This window comes from Nylanderia fulva, unplaced genomic scaffold (assembly GCF_048542155.1).
Source record: "Nylanderia fulva isolate GAGA-0341 unplaced genomic scaffold, ASM4854215v1 Scaffold4, whole genome shotgun sequence".
Lineage (NCBI taxonomy): Eukaryota > Metazoa > Arthropoda > Insecta > Hymenoptera > Formicidae > Nylanderia > Nylanderia fulva.
In genome coordinates, this window is record NW_028190476.1 from 5,320,659 (window position 1) to 5,345,285 (window position 24,627).

The following is a 24,627-nucleotide window of genomic DNA, read 5'->3' on the forward strand; positions in this document are numbered from 1 at the left end:
ATATATATATATATATATATATATTATATTAATATATAATAATATTGTCACAATATATATATTAATATAAATATATAATAAATATATATATACTTCAAATATATATACTTCATGTATATAGGAACATATAATTTCTTTTATAATAATTTTTATTTTTTTTATTCATTTATTATATTTTTATATTTTTCTTAGAAACTATTCATAGAAATCTAAATATATAATGTATAATTCTTTTATATAATTTTATACATAAATTTTGAAACAAAGATTATAATTATCTTTATCCTGTAAAGAAATTATATGGAAAACAAATGAAATAAAAAGAGACATGAACATTAAATTAAGCATTTAAGAGTTAAGAATTTTTATTTTATATATGCGTACATGTGTATACATATATATGATAATTCTTATTAACAGTGCACATTTATTAAATCTAAAACAGTAGCACATATAAACAATTTCACATAATTGTATAGTGAATATGTATTCCAATACTATAATCACAGTTCTTTTGGGAAATACCACACAGATAATTATATATAATAGTTATATTTTGAAAATATCTTAAATATCATATATATTCAAATATCCATGATAAGTTTGACACTTGTGTTATTATATAAAATATCAGCACACATGCAAATCTCTATAGATTTTTTGAAATGTTTTATAAAAAATAACTGCAATATTACATTATGTTGTGACACATTTTGTATATCTTTTCCTAATAAGGAAATATTTAATTAAACACATAAATGCTTCAATGCATAAAAAAAATAATGTTTTTACATTTTTCTCTATATATTCTTTAAAAATAATTTCTATCTACCACATAAATAAAAATTTCTTATATTAAATGCATTTTTCAATACATAATATCAATAAAAATTATTTAAATAAGTACTATGTGCATATATACATAATTGTTCATTCAATCAAACTCAGGTATATCATCAAAAGAATAGCCAGGTACTTTTTGATATGCTAAAATAGCTACCCTCATATGATAAGCTCCTGGTATAAACATCAAGGCCCCTAAAATTATCACTGGCCACATGCGATCCGAATACTGTAACAGAAACAAGATTTTTGTTTTACTATAGTATCTATAACTCAGATATTCTCTCTAAAAAATACAGACTCCTGTATATTTATAATATACACTTGTGAGGCAATAATTATATTCTACACTTGCTCAAAATTAATTGAAAGATATTATCACATAGATAGTTATAACTAGTTTATATAATAGCTACAATAATAAAACAAATCTTACTTTTGAATCTATGTGTCCGCTCACAATCAAACTTCCCATAATGAGCATAATGGTTCCTCCAACAAATAGAAGAGCCGCTAATGTAATAGCCTTCCATGGTATCTTCACTGGTGGACTTACGAACTATAAAAAGAATTATTACACTTGTTAGTTATGTAAAATAAACATTGTGCATCTAACAAGATTGTATTTAAAGATACATATTTATATCATTTAATGATGCAAATATGTTGTATCTTATAATGCTGATATTGTTTCTCACATACTTGTGAATCAAAGAAACCATTATCGGTTTCTGTAAGTTGTGTGTAATCCACGTTGCCAAATTGTCTGTCACTTTGAACTTTCTTTCTGCACATGCTCGCTTTAGGAATATAGTCTGTGAAGAGACATTTTATTTTTATATCTTGTAAATAATTTTATATACTTATCCTTATTGCTAATATTGTTGTAACTTTTATTATTACAATGACTTTCAAAGTTATCAAGTGGTTTAAACATTTCACCAAATAATCCAAAAAAGAAGTTTGTTACTTAAGAAATATCTTTATAATTAATATGCAGAACTCTATACTCTATAATAATAATTTTTTTGTATATTGACTCTTCTTTTTCTACTTATCAATTTTGTGTGACAGAATGTCGATTGTTTGACATTTCTTTACTTGTGTATCGTATCATATATTGTGACAAATAAATAAGCGCTATTACCATTAAAATTATCTCGCGAGACTCATGTTTACTGTACGTAAACTATAGAGCATAATTCTTGTTTGTAAATAGAATTATACACTAAAATCGTTCGAGATATTTTTTTATAAAACGTATATAAAATCGCTATCATTCACGCGACTTTTTTTTTTAACGTCATATACACAACTTCTGTCAAGCGACAGAAATTGTGCGTCAGCGAAAAAATTTTGTTTAGCAAATTCCTTGAAGATGGCATTACCATATCCACTGTCTACTTCTGCTATCTATGGCTAAAAATGCAACCACTTATAAAATTGAGGCGGGAGACGTTTTAAACGTAGAAAAGAACAAAGAAATTTCAGCTAATATAAATATAGATAATTACAGGTCAGAAATTGAACAATTGTTATATATTTAAAATATTGTATATGTAGATTTTCCCTTTATATATTTATGTTAATAAACTTTAATCATCACACTCTGAATGATATATAGTAATATAGTATCAAAATAGTAATATAGTATCAAAAATATATATCGCTCTATAAATCACTCTTATCAAATTAATATATGTTCAGTGTTGTGTAAAAATTAAAAATGTTTTTAGTATAGAGTGTTGGAGAAAAACTTTTTCTTTTTTACTTTTTGTTTAGTAGAAGAAATTGCGCATATGAAGTAGTGCATATGAAGAAGCTAGATATTTTCTAAATGATTTTTTAAATTCTTTTTATAATATTTTATATCTTAATGAAGTATGAATATTTTTTGCTGAGCATATATAATGGCAATAGCACCTCTCTGTTTCTAATATATCCCTAATAGCACAACATATCCGAAAGATATTCAGAGGATATCCAGAGGACACACCTCAAGATGTTCTCTGAACGTCTTCGGAATATGTGTGCTGTTAAGAATATTTTAATGAAATAACGCTTTCTCCTCATATAATATATTACTAGAAAATTTAATTAATATAAATGCAGTTCTTTTATATGTTTAAATTTAATATCGCTCATTTACTGCAATAATGACATAACTCGAAAATTATGATTTTTCAGGAAACACGATTTAACGATAGTACATATAGCAACATTTCTCCTTGTGTGTACTACTAAAAAATTTAATAACTAAAAAATTTTTTGAGTTATGTCATTGTTGCAGCAAATAAGCGATATACAGGGTTTGTCCGGAAAGTAATGCGTCGCATTTTTTTGTGACGCGACTATACATCGCAGAGCGATGGGACCGGTTGGGGAGGAAGGGGGGTACCCTTAGCTTTCCAACGGTAGGTCGCTCAATTGTTTCCATGCGCTTGGAGGGTTAGGACGGCTTATTCTGTGAACCTCTGCTTAGTGGTCGCGTCGAACTTGTGATGGAGAGAACGATAGAGCAACGCTATGCGATAAAGTTTTGCGTGAAGCTGGACAAGACGCCGCTGGAAACTTTTGAAATGCTCAAGAAAGTTTTCGGGGACGATTGCCTTTCCAAATCGCAGTCAAACAGATGGCACAAGATGTTTAGAGAAGGTCGGAAGGAGGTCGCCGACGAGGCCCGCGCAGGACGCCCGTCAACATCGCGAACGGACGACAATGTGACTCGTGTGCGCCAATTATTGAATTCAGACCGTCGAATGAATGTTCGCTTAATGTCGGAATTATTGAACTTGCCGAAAACGATTGTTCACGAGATTGTATCGGAAGACTTGGCCATGCGGAAGATTTGCGCAAAACTTTATCGCATAGCGTTGCTCTATCGTTCTCTCCATCACAAGTTCGACGCGACCACTAAGCAGAGGTTCACAGAATAAGCCGTCCTAACCCTCCAAGCGCATGGAAACAATTGAGCGACCTACCGTTGGAAAGCTAAGGGTACCCCCCTTCCTCCCCAACCGGTCCCATCGCTCTGCGATGTATAGTCGCGTCACAAAAAAATGCGACGCATTACTTTCCGGACAAACCCTGTATACAGATTTTGCACAATAGAATTTTTTTCCATGCACTCTTGTTATTCTATAGCATATATGTATGTATATATGTATGTGTATAATATGTGTATATATATGTGTGTGTATGTGTATTATATATTATATATATATATATATATATATATATATATATATATATACAGGGTGTATCTAAATAAGTGCGAAAAATTTTAGATTCTTTGTCGAAAATTTAAAGAGATCGAGTTTCTTATATAAACATATATGCTCTTATATTCCTTCCTGAGAAGTTACACTTTTCTAAAAAAGGAAGTAAAAAGTAAGTTTTTATTTTTTTCTTAAATGCTAGATAAATTTAAAAAATAAAACTTGGTAGATATTTTTCGTTTTAATTTTTTTAATTTATTTGAAATTGAGAAAAAGCTATGTTAATTAAGAAATCTCTCTTAATTTTCAACAAAGAATATCATATCCTACAATTTTTCGCACTTATTTAGATACACTGTATACTATATACATGTATACATATATGTATATTATTACATATATGTATACATATACATTATTATTTATTAATATAAATATATCTTATTTATAAATATATATAAATGTGGCACGCGATTATATCAATTGTAGATAATGTTTATGCAGTTATTATTTTTGCAGAAAGAAAAACTGACCATTGAATGTGACAGATATGTCAATGAGATAAATAAAAATGTTTCGTTGAACTTATTTAAGACAATTGAGAGCCGCGTACGTAGAATTCTGATTCTTGAAGGACATTTAAAGTAATCGATCAATTGTAACTATTGGTTAAAATCAATATAGGAGCAGAGAAAATAGTATTATGTAACTTCTTGTTCGATATTGCGACAATGCATCATGAGAGTTACTCGTTAGATTCGACCGCAAGTTAGAATTTACGATCACCAAGAAGAAGGGATACACGGTCATACAATGTCACTCACTGACAGATGAGTCTCGAGGTTGTAGTAATTATCAAAAGATTACACACGTGTCTCTCTTTCTCTCCCTCTCGTGTTTCATACCGAATATGGAATTCTGGTAGCCTGGCATAGCGATCGGTGTTGTACGCGTTGCTCGTTGACATAGCAGACTCCTAAGCCTCGAGACTTTTCGATGAATTCCCTGCCAGTTCTCGCACGGACACGGATCGATCCGGGAAAGACTACAGGAGGCTGCGTTTTCGCCCTGCGTCGCGACACTGATGACAGTGCTGCGTCGGGATGGAGGGTGGCTCGCACCCCACGATGCGCAGTAAACACTGAGCATGTTTGCGAATAGGATAAATAATGTCGACAAAAATCGTTGAACTGAATCAAGGACAACGTGACAATCGAATTCCGTCGATAAATAACGTCTGTGGCTATTTATAAATCAAACTGTCACTTTTTGTCTCGCTTTGCAATACAATCAACTTCAAATAAGAAATGACATGTACAGGGTGTCCCAAACTTACTGTACTACACGTTAATGGGAGATTCTTGAAACGATTTGGAGACGATTTTTCCTCAGCGAAAATGTCCAGGCACCAATAATTTTCGAGTTATAAACGATTGAAAAGCTTTTTTGGAAACTAAACCTTGTGAAAATAAATTATTAACAAAACTACATTTTTTAGTTAATTTCAGGTAAAGTTTACTTTAATATAATTTTAATTTAAGTCTTAGTTACAAAGATACATGATTTTAAAAATTGGGAATACTAAAAAAATGATGACTTTCCTCGACATTTTTGCTGAGGAAAAATCGTCTCCAAATAACCTTAGGAGTTTCCCATGAACTTATAATACGGTAAGATTGGGACTCCCTGTATATGTGCAAAATAGGAGTCAATAACGTGTTCACGATTGTAAAATAAATCAAGGTTCAATTTAGATAGAATTAATATGGAATGATATAAAATCCACTCTATTTCATATGATAATTTATATTAATTAAAACACGTAGATACATAGCAAATATTCTGTTAAAAAATACGAGATAAATTATGGTCATATAAACGCTTTTATCAATTAAATGTACGAAATTATATGTCTAAAATTTGACAGTATTTCGAAAATACCAAATGCACTTTAACGTTTCGTGATTTTATACTGTAAAACGAATTCCTTCCGGCTATATTTTATGCAATAACAGTGTTCGTGGCGCGGTCTCACGTGCATAAAGCACATTGTCTTTTATACGCTTACCCCGTCTTGAGTTAGCAAGTTACAGTAGTATAATCCCGGAGGGTAGCAATTAAAAGAGAAAAAGGACGATAGGAAAGATAATAGATGCGAATGATGGGCGTTCTTCGTGTAAATTACAAAGTTTTGCGTAAAAGGAGGACTTGGTGATCGAGTTTTAATGTTATTTTAATTATATATGCGCAAAAAATATTTATTGGTAAATAAATTTACATATGCATTCATTTGTATTCCTGCTCCTTTTCATAGGCGAATTTGCTATCGATTTTTACACCACAGTTAGGGTTTCGTGACACGTGTAAGGATTTACATAAGGGAGACAAATATTGCATCGCAAACTGTGAAACAAGAAGACGCTGCATCATTCTGCAGAACTTATGCGGAATAAAATTCCATTAAAATCGCTGAACTTATTCGTACTTATTCGAATTTTTATTGTAACTGCTTTACTGTATATAATATATATATGTATATGACTCAATTACACAAGTTATTTTGCGCTCATCTTCTTTAATCTTTTTCTTCCATATATCAAATTTAAAATTAATAAATTTTATTTTTTACAATGTGAAAGAAAAATTTTAATCCGCTATTTACATTTACATTACATTTTAAAAATGTAATTGGAATGTACTTATATATATTTACTAATAAAGTTCTTTTTTTTTTGCAGAAAAAAATGCAGGGAAAAAATACACAAATACAGAGAGACGATATTATTTCTTTAAGGAATTGATTCGGAACTATACATATGTCAACCACAATAATTTTTCATAAATTTATGACGCATTATGCGACAGTGGGATCTGCAATCCTGGCTTCTGCTTTAACTGTACTTTTTTTGAAAGTAGAGGCAATGCGGGGACACTCTGTAGCTTTGTGCGCAACGAGGACTTCCAACATATACCGCATCAGGATCAAGAGATTATCCCTTTCATCCAATCGTCACATTGTAATTAACATGTAAGGATAATTTTTTTTGTAAAATTTTTCTCATTTACATTAGCTAGGCTTATATCATTACTCATTATGTCTAATTGTGTAAGCTAAGATTTATCGTCCGCGCTTCGCGAATAACAAATATTGGTTAATTTTTTATAAAATTAATATCGATATAAATTACATTTTGCTTTTAATATTTCGAGCATCATCTTCGTATCTATAATTATAAATGTTGCTTTGGCCCACTTTACAGAGACGATTATCCTCTCGTGCATTGTTCTCGTGCGCGACGTCACTTCCTTGATGAAAATGAAAACTGACAGCTTAAGAGAAGAAGTCGATACAGCTCACAAGGAAACCTCGCGAAAATTCTGATTTTGATGAGAGTTTACATACATGTGAGAGGAATAAATAATTAAAATTAGAAATTTTCAGTTGCCCAAAAATGATTCTAAGGATTGAAATTGCCCCTCATATGTAGAGCGATTTTTTGCTCTTCTCGATATATCTCAAAAAGCAGTCGAGATGTCAAAAAATATTTTATATATATTTCATGATAAAAATATCTCTATTTATTCTTTCAAAATTTTATCAGTATGATTAAATAGAATGTGTTCTTACCACGGAATATTTTTGTATATAAATGTATAGAAAAGCTCTACAATATGAGGGGTAGTTTCACCCTTTAGAATTATTTTTGGACAATTAAAAATTTCAAACTTTATTTATATTTATCCTCCCAACGCATGTAAAGCTTTAATCATAAAACCAATGACTTCCCTAAAAAGCACCGAAAGACATTCCGAGGATATTCGAACATCCTCAGAATGTTCTCCGACCGTCTTCGGGATATGCGTGCTGTCAGAATTATTACGGCCCTACCGGGGTCTTTGAAGGGCACCGCGTGTTCGACCCTCGGCACTGTCGGCGTCAGGACGCCTGCGCGTCATCATCTCGACGGCGCTCGGTGCATGGAGGATGACGACGGCCTAGGGGCGGCAGTGCGGGTTCAGGGGGCGGCGAGGGTGGGTGCCTCCTTCGTTGGAACTACAGCCCCTTGACAACAGGCCCGCGACCATCTCACCCTCGGCGGCAAAAACCCGTATACGCTTCGCACACGTATAGTAGTTCCGCGGGCTCGGTGTCGAATCCGCGATCAATCGACGAGGGTGATACAGTGCGTCGACGACCAGTCGACGAGATTCCCCGGTGTGCACGAAACGTCGCCGTTGTCCTCCTCTCCCGGAAGAGGAGGATCCGCGCGCGGCGTGCTCGGACGACAGGCTCTCCCGCTCGTTCAGGTAAATCGATTATTAAGCGTACGCGTTAACGTGGAATCTCGCGGACTTTGCTGCGAGATGCGACCGGCGAAGAGATCCTTCGTCGGGGATTTGCGCCGATACGTGCAGCATCTAGATTGGACCGTTCTTGAAGGATCGGGGTGAAGGAAACCCGGGGGTGGCGCGCAGGGGATTGGGAATTGCACAACACGCGCAACCGGCACCGCTTGCGGTCTCGTGACATACCGGCGGTTTGAAAATCTATCTCGAAACCGAGTAGTGTATCGTCTCCGGTGGCAATCCCTCGCACTCGCGCGCGATGGACCACCACCGCTCTTGTAATTTGCGAATTCCGCGTGAAAGGTATCGGTGTCCTCTCGCGTTACGACTCTGATACTCAGAGAGGAGGATTCGAGCCTTGCTCCTTTTGGTACGCTCGCACAGTTTCATTATCGCACTCGATATCCTTAGAAAAGTGCTGCCGCGAGTGCACTTTCATACTATGATGTGAGTAAATTGAGTGCTGCTCTTCTATATCATTTCCGATTAAAATACGCAAGCGAGATGTGTAAGTAATTCGAGCGTATAATCTGGCGCTTTGTATTAGTGGCTGTTCATTTAAAATTAATTATTGCAGAGTAAATCATTAGTAGTTATTTTGTTAAATACATGTTATAATTTATTTAATCCTAAATTATTAATAATTATTATAGTTTTAGATAATATATTCATATTTGTTGGATAATTATAGTTTATTGAATACTACATAAAATTATTATGTATTTATTAAAATCAAAGATAAAACCTTTATAACTTTTCGGTTTCACCTCTCTTACTAAAAAACTTGTCCAAAAGAATAGAGTTACAGGTACAATTTATAAAACTTTTATGTTGCCTGAAGAATATATTTTCTTATATATCATTCATTGTCAGATCTAATAGATATATCTTCCAATATTATCTTATCTTCTAGCGTCAAAACGAAGAGTCAGTCAATTCTGACTCAACTTCCGAACGTGTAACATCTCTTGTATAAATTAGTATCATTAGTAGCACTCATTAGTACCCCGAATTTTTATGCATTTTACGTTGCATCAACAGCTTGCGTAAGTAGTCTGTATAATTAATGCAAATGAGAAATTATTCACCAGCATTGTATTTTGTTATTCGAGTTGCGAATAAAAGTCAATAAATTTGCTTTATAAAACTGCACAAAATTTACCAGGTACGAAACTGTATAGGCAACCAATCAGCAATCGGAATATTTATCTGGAATATATTACTTGCATCTCGCAGCGTTTTATCCAAGCAATTTGCAAGAATTAACACGATATATGCGTATCGGAAATATACGTTTTATTTTAATAATCTGTCGCGATTGACGCAGCTTTCTACTCTTTGATATAAAACGGTAATAACTGCCTCGTTTTTTTTAAAAAATGTACTCCTACATCAATGCAATCCTATATAAACGACAATTGTTGTTCGAATTTACGCAGTGCGAGGTTTTATCGTGCTTCTTGAATCAGTTGCGTCGTAATCCTACCAATTTAAGATTGTGCGCGTCGTTAAAACATAAGAAGCCCTTTAATGTTCAAGGAAATTTCACAAAGGTTATGCTGACCTACATTGTACTAACACGCATAAATACCAATATTTCTTCCATATTTGTAGAAATTTAAAAAATATACAATATATCACCATTAATGAAATAAGAAAAAAGAAACAAACTTTTGGATCGACTCATTATTTTGAGTACAATTGCACTCAATTTTACATCACATATATTTGCTCGCATATATCTCTAATGAATAAATGTAATATATAATTATATGGTATAATTATATTATATTTATATTATATTACATATACATATATATCGTTTCTGAATATCTTATGATAAGTTGTCAGAACATTTAACAATTTGATTACGCGGTGAAAAATCGATATGAATACGATGTAAATACGATTAGAATTTACAAATCTGTTCTGAATGACTCGCCAAAACATATTTCACCAATATGATATCGAGAGTTCAACCGTTTACCCAGAATAAAGCTTGGCTTAAAGTCTAGCCGGGCTTTAAATTGCTGCACGCAAGCGAGTAAAACCTTGAAAAAAAATTCATGTTGTAGATTTTTCACTAATAATACGCATTAACGCTAAGCTCGTCATATTGTTCGCGATTTATAATTATACATAAATATTTCGCCGATATGCATCTCAGTCAACGGTTCCACGGAAACTGAAACCCGCGTGGCGATAATGAATAGGTGAAGTCGCGCGCGCGTTGCGTGCCTTTGCTAATGTTACACAACTTCGTTCATAAATTTTCAAAGTGTCACGAACAAGTGATTAAGCATCCTTGAGAAAAGTTGTGTATTAATTTCTTGCAATCGAAATTAGATTAATAGTCGATTACGGTAAAAAGTAGAGCGACGGCGAATTATATGTGTGTGTTTCCAAAATCAATTCCCAAAGTTAATTGCCGCTTTGTTCCTGGCATTTATAAGAGAAGACTCGAAAGTCGACACGTTTTTCATCTACGTAATAATCTCTCCGTAATTAGTTTCAGCATGGAGTGTCCCGAAGCGGTAGAACGAGGTCGGAATTTTCGTCTACTCGCTGAAGAAGAGCTATCTAATCTTTTAGATTTTCTTACGGGATACTTACCTGATTCGTTAAAGGTACGTATTTTTTTTATCTGCGACTATTTACAAATGTAATCGAAACAAATGTCTTTTTACACGGGCGATTCGTATGCAAATCGATATCGAGTTTTTTTTCGTAAATATTTCGTAATCGGAAATATTTTTATATCTTTGTTATCTTTACCGCAATAACGACGCGACAGAAAGAAAATATTGAGAGATATGTATATATACGCGCGTCACATATAATATACTTTTATTTATTAAGGAATATAGTCCTATATTTAGAGCGTATATTACATCTTCCTGCCATCACTTACTTTATGCAATTACCTTATAAATTGACAATATGTTCAGTGTGGCAGCTATAAAAGCGTCATCAACTTTTAATTTACTGTTGATGAAAATAGGAAAAATATTATACACGAGAATAAACATTCTCGACGGTCACTGTAATGAAAAAAATAACATATAGCAGAATTTAGAGAGTTACAAGTAAATAAAAAATATATATTATAATATTGTATTTCTGCTAAAATGATCGATATTGTAATACTACGATAGTCAATATTTAAATCCACCTATATTGCATTTCTCGTGAAGATATTTAACAAACTTTCAAAATTGTAGATATTTCAACTATTTATTTTCGAGTTTATTTTCCTCGAATATTTGATCTTGTTATTATACTGCAATTATTTACATTTTCCGAAGTCATCTCGTTAGAAGACTGAATTATCGAACTGAATATATCGAAGATTTTACATTTGTGAGATCTAAGGAAGTAGAGAGAGAGGGAGGGGACATTGCGTTCATCAAAGATGGTTAATTACTCCATTCAGTGTGCAAATTAGCCTCCGTTTAGTCTGTAAACGACTTCAGCCTCCGCTGCGAGCAATAAATTGAACTAACGATTATTTTGCCGATCAATGATATAATTAAAGGACCGTCGACAGCGAGTTTGTAATGCGCGAGCCGATGAACTTAATTCCGTTATTTCGCACAATTTTTGAAATAAACATTTCTCGCTTTCTGCATATTACATCCGAATAACAAAGCGTCGACGAAATCAATATATACAGGGTATCTCATAGGAAATTGCTGAAACTAATCAGCTGTCATTTTTTGACGCATGCATAGTTATCGAGAAAACAAAAAATGTGTTGGAAAGTCTGCAGTTTTTAAGTAATGGATATAAATAAAATTTAAATTGTATACCAGTTTTTATTGATAAAAAGTAATGAAAAAAGTGCTAATAATCACATAAAATTACATAAACTATGATAAAGATTTTCAACAATGTCTCTTTTTTTTCAAGAGACTCCTCTTTTCAAAGGACTTTCCTCTTTTCAACACAATTTTTGTTTCCTCAATAACTGCATGCATTAAAGAAATAACAGCTGATTAGCAGTTTAAGCAATTTCCTGTGGAACACCCTGTAATTCAACATATGCGACGCGAATGCGTATGTTGCGTATATTTAGAAAAATTCTTCTAGGATAAAAGTGTAAACTTTCATACGAACAATGTCGCACGTAATTTTGAAAAATAACAGGGGAAAGAAAGAACGGGACTCTGAGATGTGTCGTTTGCGTCTTGTAATTTTCCGTCTCTCATTTGATACAGAGTGTGTGGAAGATCGCATACCGTCGTGGTCTCTATAAAGCGAGAAATCGGTTTATTCTCGCGAGACCAGCCTTACGCATCGACGAGATAAGATTACAGTCATAGAGTGGAAGCGCAATACCTAAATCGCATCGTAACCTAGTTCAAGTGCCGATGGTTGTAAAAAGTAAGGGTTAAAATTGCGCACCCCCGTACACAATATATGTATGTGTATATATATATACACGTCATATACCGCGAATCTTTTTGTGGTGAAAGTAATACGTCGAATATAGAAATGATGCTCAAATATTTGTGAAACTCGATCGATTCTTGCACAATGCCGGAGTGATCAATAATTATATAGTGAATTTATTATTGAATTTAATATTGAATTATTTATTGAATTGCTTGTAGGCCATTATTATTATGGACAGTAGTGTAGCAAGCGATTTAAATGCTAAATCGCGTTTAAATGCTTTAAATAATTAACTTATCAAACGAATCTGTTTTTTATTTCAATCGCAAAAAGTATGAAATTATTTTAATGACAAAAAATCTCTTTATTGAGAAAAGCCAGTTTGGTGTGTAAGAAAGATATATATAATATATATATATATTTAACCTTTTATTCTATGCAACTACCAAGAGCATATATTTAATGGATCGATATAAATAATTGCATACACTTGCTTTCAGCTTTATTCCCGTTTCCATTTCTTCACGCTTCAGCATAAATATCAACATTGTTCTCAATTAAATTATGGTAACAAGCTGCGGAATTATAATACAAAACTCTTTATTTTTTTATTAATTTTTTAAATTCGCTCGGTGTTTAAATTCGATAGAACGTAAATTATTTTATGAAATGGATAGATATTTTTTAAAAATTATTTTATTAAAATCATCAGTTGAACATTTCACAGGGTATTGAAATAATTCACTCTTTCCCCTCTCTCCTTTTTCACTCATCTATATAATTTCGTTCTAATCTGACTGCCGGACGAAAAACGTCAATTACAAGAGCTGTTCATTCTCTGTTTTTTAAATGAATCAACATTATGACGCGCAACCACGCTACTTGAATAAAAAAAAGAAGAAGAAGAAAAAGCACGTGTACACCAGAATCAAGGCCAGGGTCGTTGCTTGCACACGTCGCGGTCATGTTACTCGCAAATCGCCGCAGTGCCGATCTCGTGACCTCGCGCACGACTACGGGGTATTAATACAGAGTTTCTCCTTCCGGTGAAGAGAAATCTGCCATTATCAATGTCAATAATCGTGAACACACGAGTCGACGTTTCGCGAGCTTATATTAATCAAAATCGAAATCATACATCTTGGAAATAAAAAGCCTCGATATCATGCGATCGTCCCTTAGAGAGACGAAGATGATTCGTATTACCAATTTATTGATTCGATTATATAAACGGTCACGCTATAAATCCTCCACGAGATATATATTTTCGTCTCACGGATAGGACGGGGAAGTTAGATTAGGTTGGATTAGATCAAGTTAGGTTGGATCGGATTAAGTTAGGTTGTTTTTCAATGTGAAAGGTCGCGTTCGCTTTTCAATCGCCGTACACACAGTTGTGCCCTACAAAGAGAGCGAAATATATATATATATAGTTCAATCGAACATCGAACAGGCTGTCAGGCTTTTCTCCCCGATGGTCTCGCGCCTCCCGGAGAGAAAGAGAGTTACATGAAAGCAGAAACCAATCGGCGATTCGCCTAACAAATTATTTATAGAAAAACAGGCAGACATACGTAGGTGGACGTATATTCATATATATATATATATATATACACACATATGTGGTACATTCGAGAAAGAGATAAGGGATGTGTAAAAGCTGCAGAGAAAACATCGTCGCTGCGATCACGGGCGTGTATTATTGTTGTGACGATCAGTCATCGGTAAACTCTGACGATACGGCGCATGCAAAGTGCATCGATTACATGTGCCTGCTACATGTGCTCGCGACGAAAAAGCAGGGTGTAGCACAGCATTACGTGTGCGTCAGGATACGACCTTGACCCCCGAACACCTTTTCGCCGCTGGGTTGTAGGAACCGGTATGTGTCTGCGGTTTATTCCGAGATAAACTGCAGGGGCCTGCGCACAATCCTCTTCGTGCACGACTCGATCTAACGATGTTTATACAGCACGTTGCCGTTAACTCTTCCGGATCATTTTCGCGGCTCTCTAAAAGCTATGCGGTTTATAAAATCGCGTGTATATATCGGACGCATGCAATGTCGCGCATATATCAATAATGGCACGCGAAAATCGCGAGGCGCGATATGTATGCGAGGGAGAGTGAGAGAGAGAGAGAGAGCTCCATCACCTTTAACAATCCCGACGAAAAGTATGCGAGCTAAGCACGAGCCGGGAATTTATTCACCGGGGTAAATGGCGATGCGAGGAAGGCGACGTATCGATGAGATGGAAATCTAAGCAATGTTCTAAGTCAGAGGATACGCCAGAGCAAGCAAAGAAAACCGGGCTTCGATGTATTATACGATGATCCAGAGTAACTCGAAGCGTAAAATGACGTGACAGAGTTTAGTAATCTTCGCTAAAATTGAGACGAGAATTTTTTCATTATATATCGCGTACATCAATGTTTGCTGTTATCTAAATAAAATTGTATAGATGATCATCTAGATACAATTTTGGCGTCATCTTATCTTTATATAGATCATAAAAATATGTATATTATTTTTTATATCTGCATCTTGATCAAGATGAAAAAAAGTGTTACTCAGATCATTTGGTTTAGAGTCACAGCACATCAAAATATTGAATTAGTAAAATTTAAGTAGTAAGTGATAGAAACTTATAAATAAAAGCATGAATATATTTTTATATTCTTTTTATAATTTACATTTTTTTATAACTGTGTTTACATAAGTGGTCTTGAAATTAATATTATCTCAAAGTTATCTAGATGAACCATCGTCATATAATTTGATCTTTTATCTAGATATAATTAAAACAAAATTATCTTTATCTTATCTAAGATAAATTTACATATTTTCATCTCATCTTTATCTAGCTAATTTTAAAATCATTTAAGCTACAACACTGATTGTACATAAATTATAATATATTACATTAGGATTCTCCCATTCTCTCTGAGGTTGATGAAATTCTCACCAGCGGCAAGTTTTGAGATAACTTAGCATAAATTTCTTTATACTCGCGATATGGATGAAGTAACGACTTCGTGCAATGATCTGCGGCATGATTACCATATCACTGTTAACCTTTGCGGTTTGTTTACGGTTCTTAAAATGATTTAAGCGCAAACGTTACTTTGGATATATGAGCTATATAATACGATCGATGGTTCGCGTTTATGCATATCTCATGTTATTGGATAATCAAAATTCTACGGCTTTTACGGTCTTTTCTTTTGTTACAGTTCCTTAAATATACTGTTTTTTTCATTATTATTGTATGGCTTGACGTCAACTTGATAATTCAAAAAGCCAAAGGAAGCTATCGTGCAAAAGTGCAATTGCTTTTATCGATCTCTCCTATCTAAACTGCATTAACATACACTACTTGTGTTCTATTATGCTATTTTTGGGAGTGATTTGTATGCATGCTTTGTTTTGCTCCTTATTTTCATCCAATCAAAAATATGACATAAATACGTATAGCAATAATTTAACATTTTAAATTAGTTTCAATTGTAATAAAATCTAATCTTTTTCTATAGATTTACAAACAAATGTATCAAGTTTTTGATTAAAACAAAATAATATTTCCTTTACAATAGGAGATCTTTACAATAAATTTTTTTTAAATGATTACATTATAAGGTTCAACGGAGCAGATATTGTGCCTTCGACCAAACCCTTTCCCTTCCTTTCTCCTTTGAATGCTTTAAAGAATATCTACCCTTTTATTTCTCTACGAGTAAAATTGATATATGAGTCTACAAAAAAACCCTTCTATTCATCTCACAATCAATATAAATGCCACTCTCTCTCTCTTTTCCTCTTTCTCTTTCATTCTACGTATAGTTATAAAGAATAAATAAATAAGTCTGCGCTTTTTTATATTATATTAAATTGAATATAAACGTAGTCATTTATATTCTAGTAATTAATATTTATTATATTATTAATGTAAAAAGAAAGGATATCTTTCGTTAATATTGTAAATTTCTTACAGTTTCATCAAACCGTACTAACTTACATGCGAGATAGAGTTTGGGAATTCCATTTCTACGTGGCCAATGATTGGCCTGAAGATGCAATCTGCTTACATTTCCCCGGAATGACGTTATCTGTAAGTATAAATTAAATGTATATTATGATTTAAGATTATGGAAGAAGTTAGCAATCTTAAACAAAAAGTCCTAATTTCTAACGACATTATGTTTCTTGCGGTAACAGATTCCCGTTTTCTTATTTCCTTAATTATATCCAAAAGGTTGTTCTACCTCAAACTTATCTAATCTAACTTATTTCACACTTGTCATTTGTATAACGTGTTTTCTGCAAAGGTATGACAAAAATGCGGGCCATTACTTCAGGAACGTATTCTAATCATCGAAATGTATCAATAAAATTCATATATAATATGTCCAAAAATTCGTCATTTTTACATTTAACATATATTTATGAAAACTTAAAATAATTACAAGACGTATTATTTTATTTCCAATACAACGCAAAAAATAATTCACATATTTTAAAATAATCATTTTTGAACACATATTTATATAAACTTTTTTGCTCATTTCAATAAATAGAATAGCTCCTGAAGTAGCGGCTCACATTTTTTATTACATCCTACATCATCTATTCTTTCGTAACGAGATATATATGTAAGACGTAACAGATTGAAAAAAGCGAGCCTGAGTGAACTAGAGTCAACATAGAAATGCAATTTCTCCATTGATGGATGGTTGCATGTCGTGTATAATAAAAAAAAGTATTGCTTGCCACAAAAACTTTGAATCATTGAAATGTATAAATAAAATTCATATAATCATATAATAAAAAATTTGTTGTTTTTACTTAGACATATTTAGGTAAAACTTAAGATAATTACAAGCTATATTATTTTATTTCCAATATAAATAATACAAAGCAGAAAATAATCTACATATTTCAAAATAATTATTTTTGAAAACTTTTTTGCTCATTTCGATAAATAGAATACGCTCCTGATGTAGCAATTCACATTTTTTATTACACCTTGCATAATCTATTTTCTCGTAATGAGATATATACGTAACAGATTGAAAAAAGCGAGCCTGAGTGAACTAGAGTCAACATAGAAATGCAATTTCTCCATTGACGGATGGTTGCATATGCTACGTATAATAAAAAAAAAGTATTGCTTGCCGCAAAAAATTCTTGCCAAACTACTGGAAACTCATTCCAGGAGCGTCGTTTCTCAATGCAGAATGGGCCAAAAGGTTGGCCCATATTCTATAGGTTTGGCTATTTGCCAGACTTTTCTCTCGTTGTCGTCGTTGATACGATTCACCTAATACCAATCCTCCAAAATGATTTTGCTTGTGTGCTCTTTAGTTAATTACCACTTCCGCAGTGCCATAAATTCAATGGCTGTTGATTATTACGTTCGCGTACATAACACACTATTTTTCACAAATAACAACGTGCTACCGAAGAATTACGATGTATCCTTTGACATTTAGCGCCCGTCTGCGTTAATCTGCGTGTTAAGCGACTACTATTAAACGCGAGTATATTTCGACACAAACGTAAACACACTTCGATTCTGAGTATGAACGTTCAATACAAAACATGTGTCGCTAACACGTCTCGAATCTATTTCTAAGCTCTCCTAGATCCCAGAAAATGCCACGTGTGAAAAAGACAGCTACTGCAGTCATAAACAACTCGTAAAAGTTTTACAGATCACCAAGTCGTTCTTCGTTCACGACGTATATTTTTCTTATAACGCTAGACATACTATACAGATAGCGATGGGATTAAGTATTTTACAAGTAGGTAGTTCGAATTTATTTGCAAAATTAATGTTAAACTTCGATGTGTAACTTTTCTAGATCCGATTACTTTGCAAGCACAACATATGAAATTTATTATTTCTTTATTATTCGAACACTACACTGGAAAAAAAATTATTAAATTAATAAATATTTATTTCAATACTGCCTAATAAATCATTTATTTGAAACAAATAAATATTTATCTGTTTTGAAAAGAATTTTCTTATATCAAAAAAATATTTTTCACATCAAATCAATATTAGACTCCAATAAATGATTTATTTGGCATAGTATTGAAATAAATATTTATTCGAATTCAATAAATTGTTTTCAGCGTAGAAAATGAACTTAATTATTGAATTCGACTTCGGATTTCAAAGTAGATATTGAACTTGATTCTATCTCTAATTATAAGTATTTTAATCGCGTCTTCCGCTGTGCTTTCAGCCAAACGGTTTGGTGTACGAGAGCGTCGGTGTCTTCTGTCCGAATGATCGGCTCGAGCTGCTTCGCCTTCTCCGAGAGGAGGACATTTTGATAGACTGGTCGAGACCTTTGTACATTAATTTCGTTCACTGCGGTATCGCTGAGGAGTTGACGCGTCTTTACGAAGGTACTGGTACCATCGAAACGGTCGTGGGTGATGTCTGCGCGTGTGATGTCGTCGAGGAAGAGAAACAGAGTCAGGAGATGCCTGATCCCGACGTCGAGGTGCTGCCTCTCAAGACCGAGCACGCTGAAGGAATACACGAATTATATCCGGCGAACGACATGGAGTGCCACGAGATCTTCCTCCGACTCATTAGGACATTACCAGCGGCGGGCGTGTTCGCGAAGGGCAGCTTGGCTGCTTGGATGGTTCAATCCTATTACGGGGCCATGTTCTCCATGCAAACCAAGCCGGAATATCGTAGGAAAGGTTATGGGACGAAATTAGCAAGGTACGTAAATTCCGTGAGCCTTAATAACAACGTTCGTACACGTGCAATTAATGATAACGACTTGAAAAGTTCACGGTGTGTTGTGACTTTACTTTACTTCTTATAAATATCAAGCTCTAGCTGTACTCAACATATACATAGTACCCTCCACACAAGTTTAGAAACACCTTACATTTTACAGTTAAACAGTTGCATGGCAGCGATCTGTGCAGATTCTTGGTATAAATATATCGTGAGATAATTAAGTGACCTTTTTATATTGTAAGGTGTTTCTAAATTTGCGGAAGGTACTGTATGTATATGTATAATAAAATTATAATAATTATTAATAGAATAAAAATTGTATTGTACGTACTATTTATGTGCTAAAGTTGGAATGATGAAATGAGCGTGTGTTTGAAATTTCAGGTACCTGACAAAACGCGTAGCCGAGAGGGGGTATTATCCGTTTGTAGTGATACGTCCAGAAAATGAAGCTAGCCAAAGTTTGTACAAGAAGCTGGGCTTCAGGCGGCTTTATCAACTCGTTCGAATGATTTTTATGCCTTTCACGTGGCAAGAGAGCGAGAGTGACTCAAATATTCTTAGAGATAATTTGGAGAACGCTGTCAGGCAGCTCACAATCGAGCAAAGAGTGATAACGGCTCTGCGCGAGCAGGAAGAGAGCGAAGAGACGATACGAGAACTTACGGGAATTTCAGAGGACGAGTCGATCGTCGACAAGTCTGAAGAAGGGATAGAAGGTGAGGAGGAAGACACCAACGAAAAAGAACTTCTTGAAACCATCGAGGAACAGGCTGAAGAGAGGATAAACACTGCGGAGGACAACGGTACGGTAGCTGAAGATGTATCGGAAGTTGTGGAAGTTAACGGCTCTTGCGACTGCAATGGCGACGAATAAACTTATATAGGGAACGTTTATAAACGATTAGACGCGACGGTCCATAATTCACGTTTTGTTTGCTCGAAGACGAGCTCTTCGCCGCACGGAACCTTGATAAACAGCGAAATATTTAGGTAAATCGCGTAAGGAAGCAAATCGTAAAGTTCTCTTAGGAATGATATGCAAATACTTATATATCTGTATATCTTTTCTAACAGCTACTTGAATCTGTATTTAGTTCGATAGAAATAAACGTCCATAAACTAATGATAATTAGTACGAATCATATTCAAGACAATGACGTATAGTGAATAATATAACACATTATATTTTTGAATTATTATCGAAGAGATTAATTAAAAACAGAAATTTTATGAAGTGAGAAATATAGTATCGAACGAGAGTTTTCAGTTCTCATATATTATAATGCGATTAATGTGGGTGTATATCATGTGCGCGAAGAGCTACTTTCTTCGAGCGATAAAAACGAAAGAGTCAGAGATAGAGAATATTTTAAGAAATTTCGATATTACGCACCGCGTTCGTGCGAGGCTTCAATATTATACGTACGAAGAATCAAAATTCCTCGTATGATTCCTCATATCAGACTCTTTCCAAAACTAACGTCGTGAAAATCTCAGGTATTGGATATAATAGCTACGTTTTTATCTTTGAGTTCTTAATGTTATATATCTCATTAAAGTCTATGCGAGAATCAATCTTATTACGTTGGTAAATATAATTTGAAAAAGAAATACCCCCGCGATATCAGTAATTTATTCTAGAAGTGTCCAAGAAAACGCGTCTTAATATATATATATAAAAATATATATATATATATTCAAGTATATTCACAAATATATTTCTAAATAAATTAAAATTAAAATTTAAGTCTCACAATGTAACGCGGTTGGCCATTTACGCGTTTTTCCACGTGTGTTCCTCGCTTACTTTACGCCACAATTATTTATCAATAAAAAAATATGTATTGTACATGTAAGGTGCATGATATGTATTTATTGGAAGTATTTCGTATTTTAGTGTTCTACAATGTTTACCGAGTTTTACAACTCGTAAAACTGTTTACATGTATTGATTTCTAGTGTTACACTTAAGTTATATAAATAAATGAGACTCTGTTGGTCTAGGCTTATATATTCCATTGAATTTAAGTAAGTCTAAATCGACAGTAAAAATATAGAACGCGTTAATTTTCCTCAAAATGTGCAAAGTCTGCGAGGTGATTCAAGCTGTGATTATAATTTTCATGTATAAAGTAGAATTTCGAGAGAAATGACGAAGCCTCGTGCGATCTCGACACGCTTTCCTCAATTTAATAAAAGTAATTTGCTGTGTCGGTGAAATCATGCAGATACAAGTTCTGGATAAGCTCTTTTTGATAAAAAAGAAATACGTCCCCGCCAATATTTTATATTCTTGAATTTATGTACACCACGTTACACACATTTCATGATTAATAGATTGTAGAAATAAAAATACAATTATCTCGGTTATAATTAAATATATAAAATTACTTATGTACCATACGCGGAATCCTTATAATTCCGTTATAGAAAGAAACGCTTTGCTTCGCAATTTTCTGCGGGTTTTATGCACCGTCACAGCGATTACCTTAGCGTGCGAGTTAATAATAATGATAATATTAATGATGACAAGAGAGTAGCATGATTAATATTATTATTATTAATACATATAATAACAATTATATGATATATATGACGGATATATGATATAAATACCGCGCAAAAAGGGAGTTTGGTCGGTTCAGCTCCGTCCATCGAGGACCTCGAGATCTTAGATAGCTCTACTATTTGTATAATTTTTTCTACGTTTCATAGATGACTTATCAACAATAATAAGACGGGTAATGTGTAAGAAATTCGGTTCTGAACGGACGGAGTCGAAACGACCGCGTGACTCTTTTAAGGCCCCCTTCCCTCCCTTCCTCCATTCAAAAAAAATTCTTCGTTCAATCTTTCATTTTTAATATTATATCGGGGGCCAGCTGTGATACTTTACCCAATCCCAATTTACATTCTGGTCGTGGTACCAAGTCTAGTCTAAGCAAGGATCAGTCGTTGTTAACGATGCGCTAGAATTTGATCAAATCTATATACCTTTTGCGTGTCACATTATCTCGAATTCGATTTTAATCGGACAAAGAGAGAGTTTATTCGGTATTCCGCGTCACGTAAATAGGCACAAACAATCACTCGAACTCAGTCTGTGACGATTCGCGATATTAACATATAACACATATACATATATACATATTGAAAACAATTGAATTCGAATAAATATTTATTTCAATACTGCCTAATAAATCATTTATTTGAAACTAATAATCATTTGATGTGAAAAATATTTATTTGTTATATGAAAATCCTTTTTACAACAGATAAATATTTATTTGTTTCAAATAATTTATCAGGCAGTATTGAAATAAATATTTATTAATTTAATAATTTTTTTCAATGCAGCATCTATTTTCGTAATTATTCAGTTTTATTCGGTTTTTCTAAGATATCAATGAAAATAAATCAAATTAGCGTGCAAAAAGTTCTAGCATTTCCTGATCTCTCAAAATTATGAGTTTAAGAATTTAGGCAGTTTGATATTTTTTAATTTACATGTAAATCTTTGAAATATGATTTGAAGAAGGGGTTCGACCATTGTGAAAAATTCAAGAACTTCAATCATAATTAATTATGTCAATTAAAAATGTGATAGAGATGTTTATATCTTGTCTCAAGTGCAATTTCACGTAAAAAAGAGTGAAGCCTTTCGCTTGATGAAACTTCTGATGAATATCGCGAAATTAAAAAATAAAAGAATTCTTGTACAATTGTGGTGTTAGAGTATATTCTTTAAAGCGTTGCAATATCTAACTTTATATCACGGTGGTAAAACGAGTAGACGATGATAATTATCGTTCCATCGTTAAACAAGATATATATATATATACATATATACGTATTGCACAGTTGAATTTTTCACAATGGCTCTTACTACATCTGCATCTTCATTGCATAGATTTAAATAAGCAAATCTTACACATCATTCAGCTTCAAATATCTATAAATAAGTTTATTTCCTCTGTATGTGACATGAGAGATTCTTTTGCGCACAATAACATTATTTGATAAAAACTATATTTAAAATAATCTTTTGCTTCCGAAGATATTTTCAAAGATTTGTTTTGGCCCCACTCTGTCAAACTATCGCGATGGAAAAAATCGCGGGTATCATTAAAAAGCGCGAAAGAACAACGAACTTATTACAACACTATACCAGCCTGTACGTAGTAACGCTAATCCTAGCGCTGTGTTAAATCAGTGTCTCGCGAATTAGGCCTAAAAAGAAAAACTTAAAAATCTGCCTGAAGAGGCATCTGATACGTATGTAAATATAATATATATATATATATAATATTATTCTTCCTCTCTCTTTCTCTCTCTTTCTTTCTTTGTGTGCACGTTGCTTTCTATTGCAACAAAAAAGAACTTTTTGTCTAGAGAACAAAACGCAAAATTAAACCTTGATCCTTACGAAAGTTACACGGAAACCGAAATAATTATGTAAGATGTAAAATATTTCAAATATTCATATTTGTTATTACAGAGCGATTAGGGAGAGAAGAAAGTTTGATGACGTAAAATCCTTTTTTTTCTGTTGACTCGATCACAGCGGGCGACACATGTGTGTATTATATATATGTATATATGTGTGTATATATACATATATATAAAATCTGTGAGCGAGAGGAAACCATAATGTGCGAAGAATCCGTAGTTTTATGAGAAATGGATAATATTGGAAATTGGATATAAAAGAGCTTTGGATAATAAATGGGACAAACAAATATGATTTTTTAACGATAGTGTCGTTTATTATGCATTTGACTGCCACACATTTATTCATATCTCATATTTATTTGCAAACAGTGAACACATGGTGTATTTTCTGCACAGGATGTTAATTTATCTTGCAAACATTATCAATTCAGTTAAATAAGTTGCTTAGCAGAAGAACGTTCTTGATAAGCGATTCAACTAATTAATTCAACTCAAACAAATTGACACATTTTTACTTTTTTCTCTAGATTTTATAAGATTTTTATAAACAATATTAAAGTCTTCTAAAAATAATTTTTTTTCTTTTTTGTAAAGGAATT

At 33.3% G+C, this 24,627-nt stretch overlaps 2 protein-coding genes across 5 annotated transcripts; one reads left to right on the forward strand and one right to left on the reverse strand.

Moving 5' to 3' along the window:
* Positions 1–340: 340 nt before the first annotated feature.
* On the reverse strand, positions 341–5,161 carry LOC114936183 (transmembrane protein 230). Of its 3 annotated transcripts, none has more exons than XM_029309284.2 (4): positions 4,967–5,161; positions 1,546–1,658; positions 1,280–1,402; positions 341–1,072 (listed from the first exon to the last, which is right to left on the reverse strand). In XM_029309284.2, exons 1-4 carry the CDS (start codon positions 4,992–4,994, stop codon positions 935–937), a joined length of 402 nt encoding a protein of 133 aa, XP_029165117.1. In that variant the 5' UTR covers positions 4,995–5,161; the 3' UTR covers positions 341–934. The 3 variants fall into 3 exon arrangements, with proteins under 3 accessions (XP_029165117.1, XP_029165122.1, XP_029165121.1); XM_029309289.2 differs by having other exon boundaries at positions 4,933–4,978; XM_029309288.2 differs by lacking the exon at positions 4,967–5,161 and adding an exon at positions 1,991–2,362.
* Positions 5,162–8,242: 3,081 nt separating this feature from the next.
* Positions 8,243–24,328, forward strand: LOC114936182 (uncharacterized). 2 transcript variants are annotated; one of them, XM_085485978.1, is made up of 5 exons: positions 8,243–8,369; positions 10,918–11,035; positions 16,796–16,912; positions 19,056–19,549; positions 19,958–24,328. In XM_085485978.1, the coding sequence occupies exons 2-5, from the start codon at positions 10,925–10,927 to the stop codon at positions 20,448–20,450; spliced, it is 1,215 nt and encodes a 404-aa protein (XP_085342104.1). In that variant the 5' UTR covers positions 8,243–8,369; positions 10,918–10,924; the 3' UTR covers positions 20,451–24,328. The 2 variants fall into 2 exon arrangements, with proteins under 2 accessions (XP_085342104.1, XP_029165116.1); XM_029309283.2 differs by lacking the exons at positions 8,243–8,369; positions 10,918–11,035; positions 16,796–16,912 and adding exons at positions 17,638–18,275; positions 18,579–18,605.
* The last annotated feature ends 299 nt before the right edge of the window (positions 24,329–24,627 follow it).

Coding starts and splice junctions, on each gene's coding strand:
- LOC114936183 (XM_029309284.2), bottom strand. CDS start 4,994: ATGCCAGGCTACCAGAATTCCATATTCG. Junction 1,403..1,545: donor ATGGTTTCTTTGATTCACAA/GTATGTGAGAAA, acceptor TTCTTTTTATAG/TTCGTAAGTCCACCAGTGAA. Junction 1,073..1,279: donor GCGGACACATAGATTCAAAA/GTAAGATTTGTT, acceptor TTTCTGTTACAG/TATTCGGATCGCATGTGGCC.
- LOC114936182 (XM_085485978.1), top strand. CDS start 10,925: ATGGAGTGTCCCGAAGCGGTAGAACGAGGTCGGAATTTTCGTCTACTC. Junction 11,036..16,795: donor ACTTACCTGATTCGTTAAAG/GTACGTATTTTT, acceptor AATTTCTTACAG/TTTCATCAAACCGTACTAAC. Junction 16,913..19,055: donor TCCCCGGAATGACGTTATCT/GTAAGTATAAAT, acceptor CTGTGCTTTCAG/CCAAACGGTTTGGTGTACGA.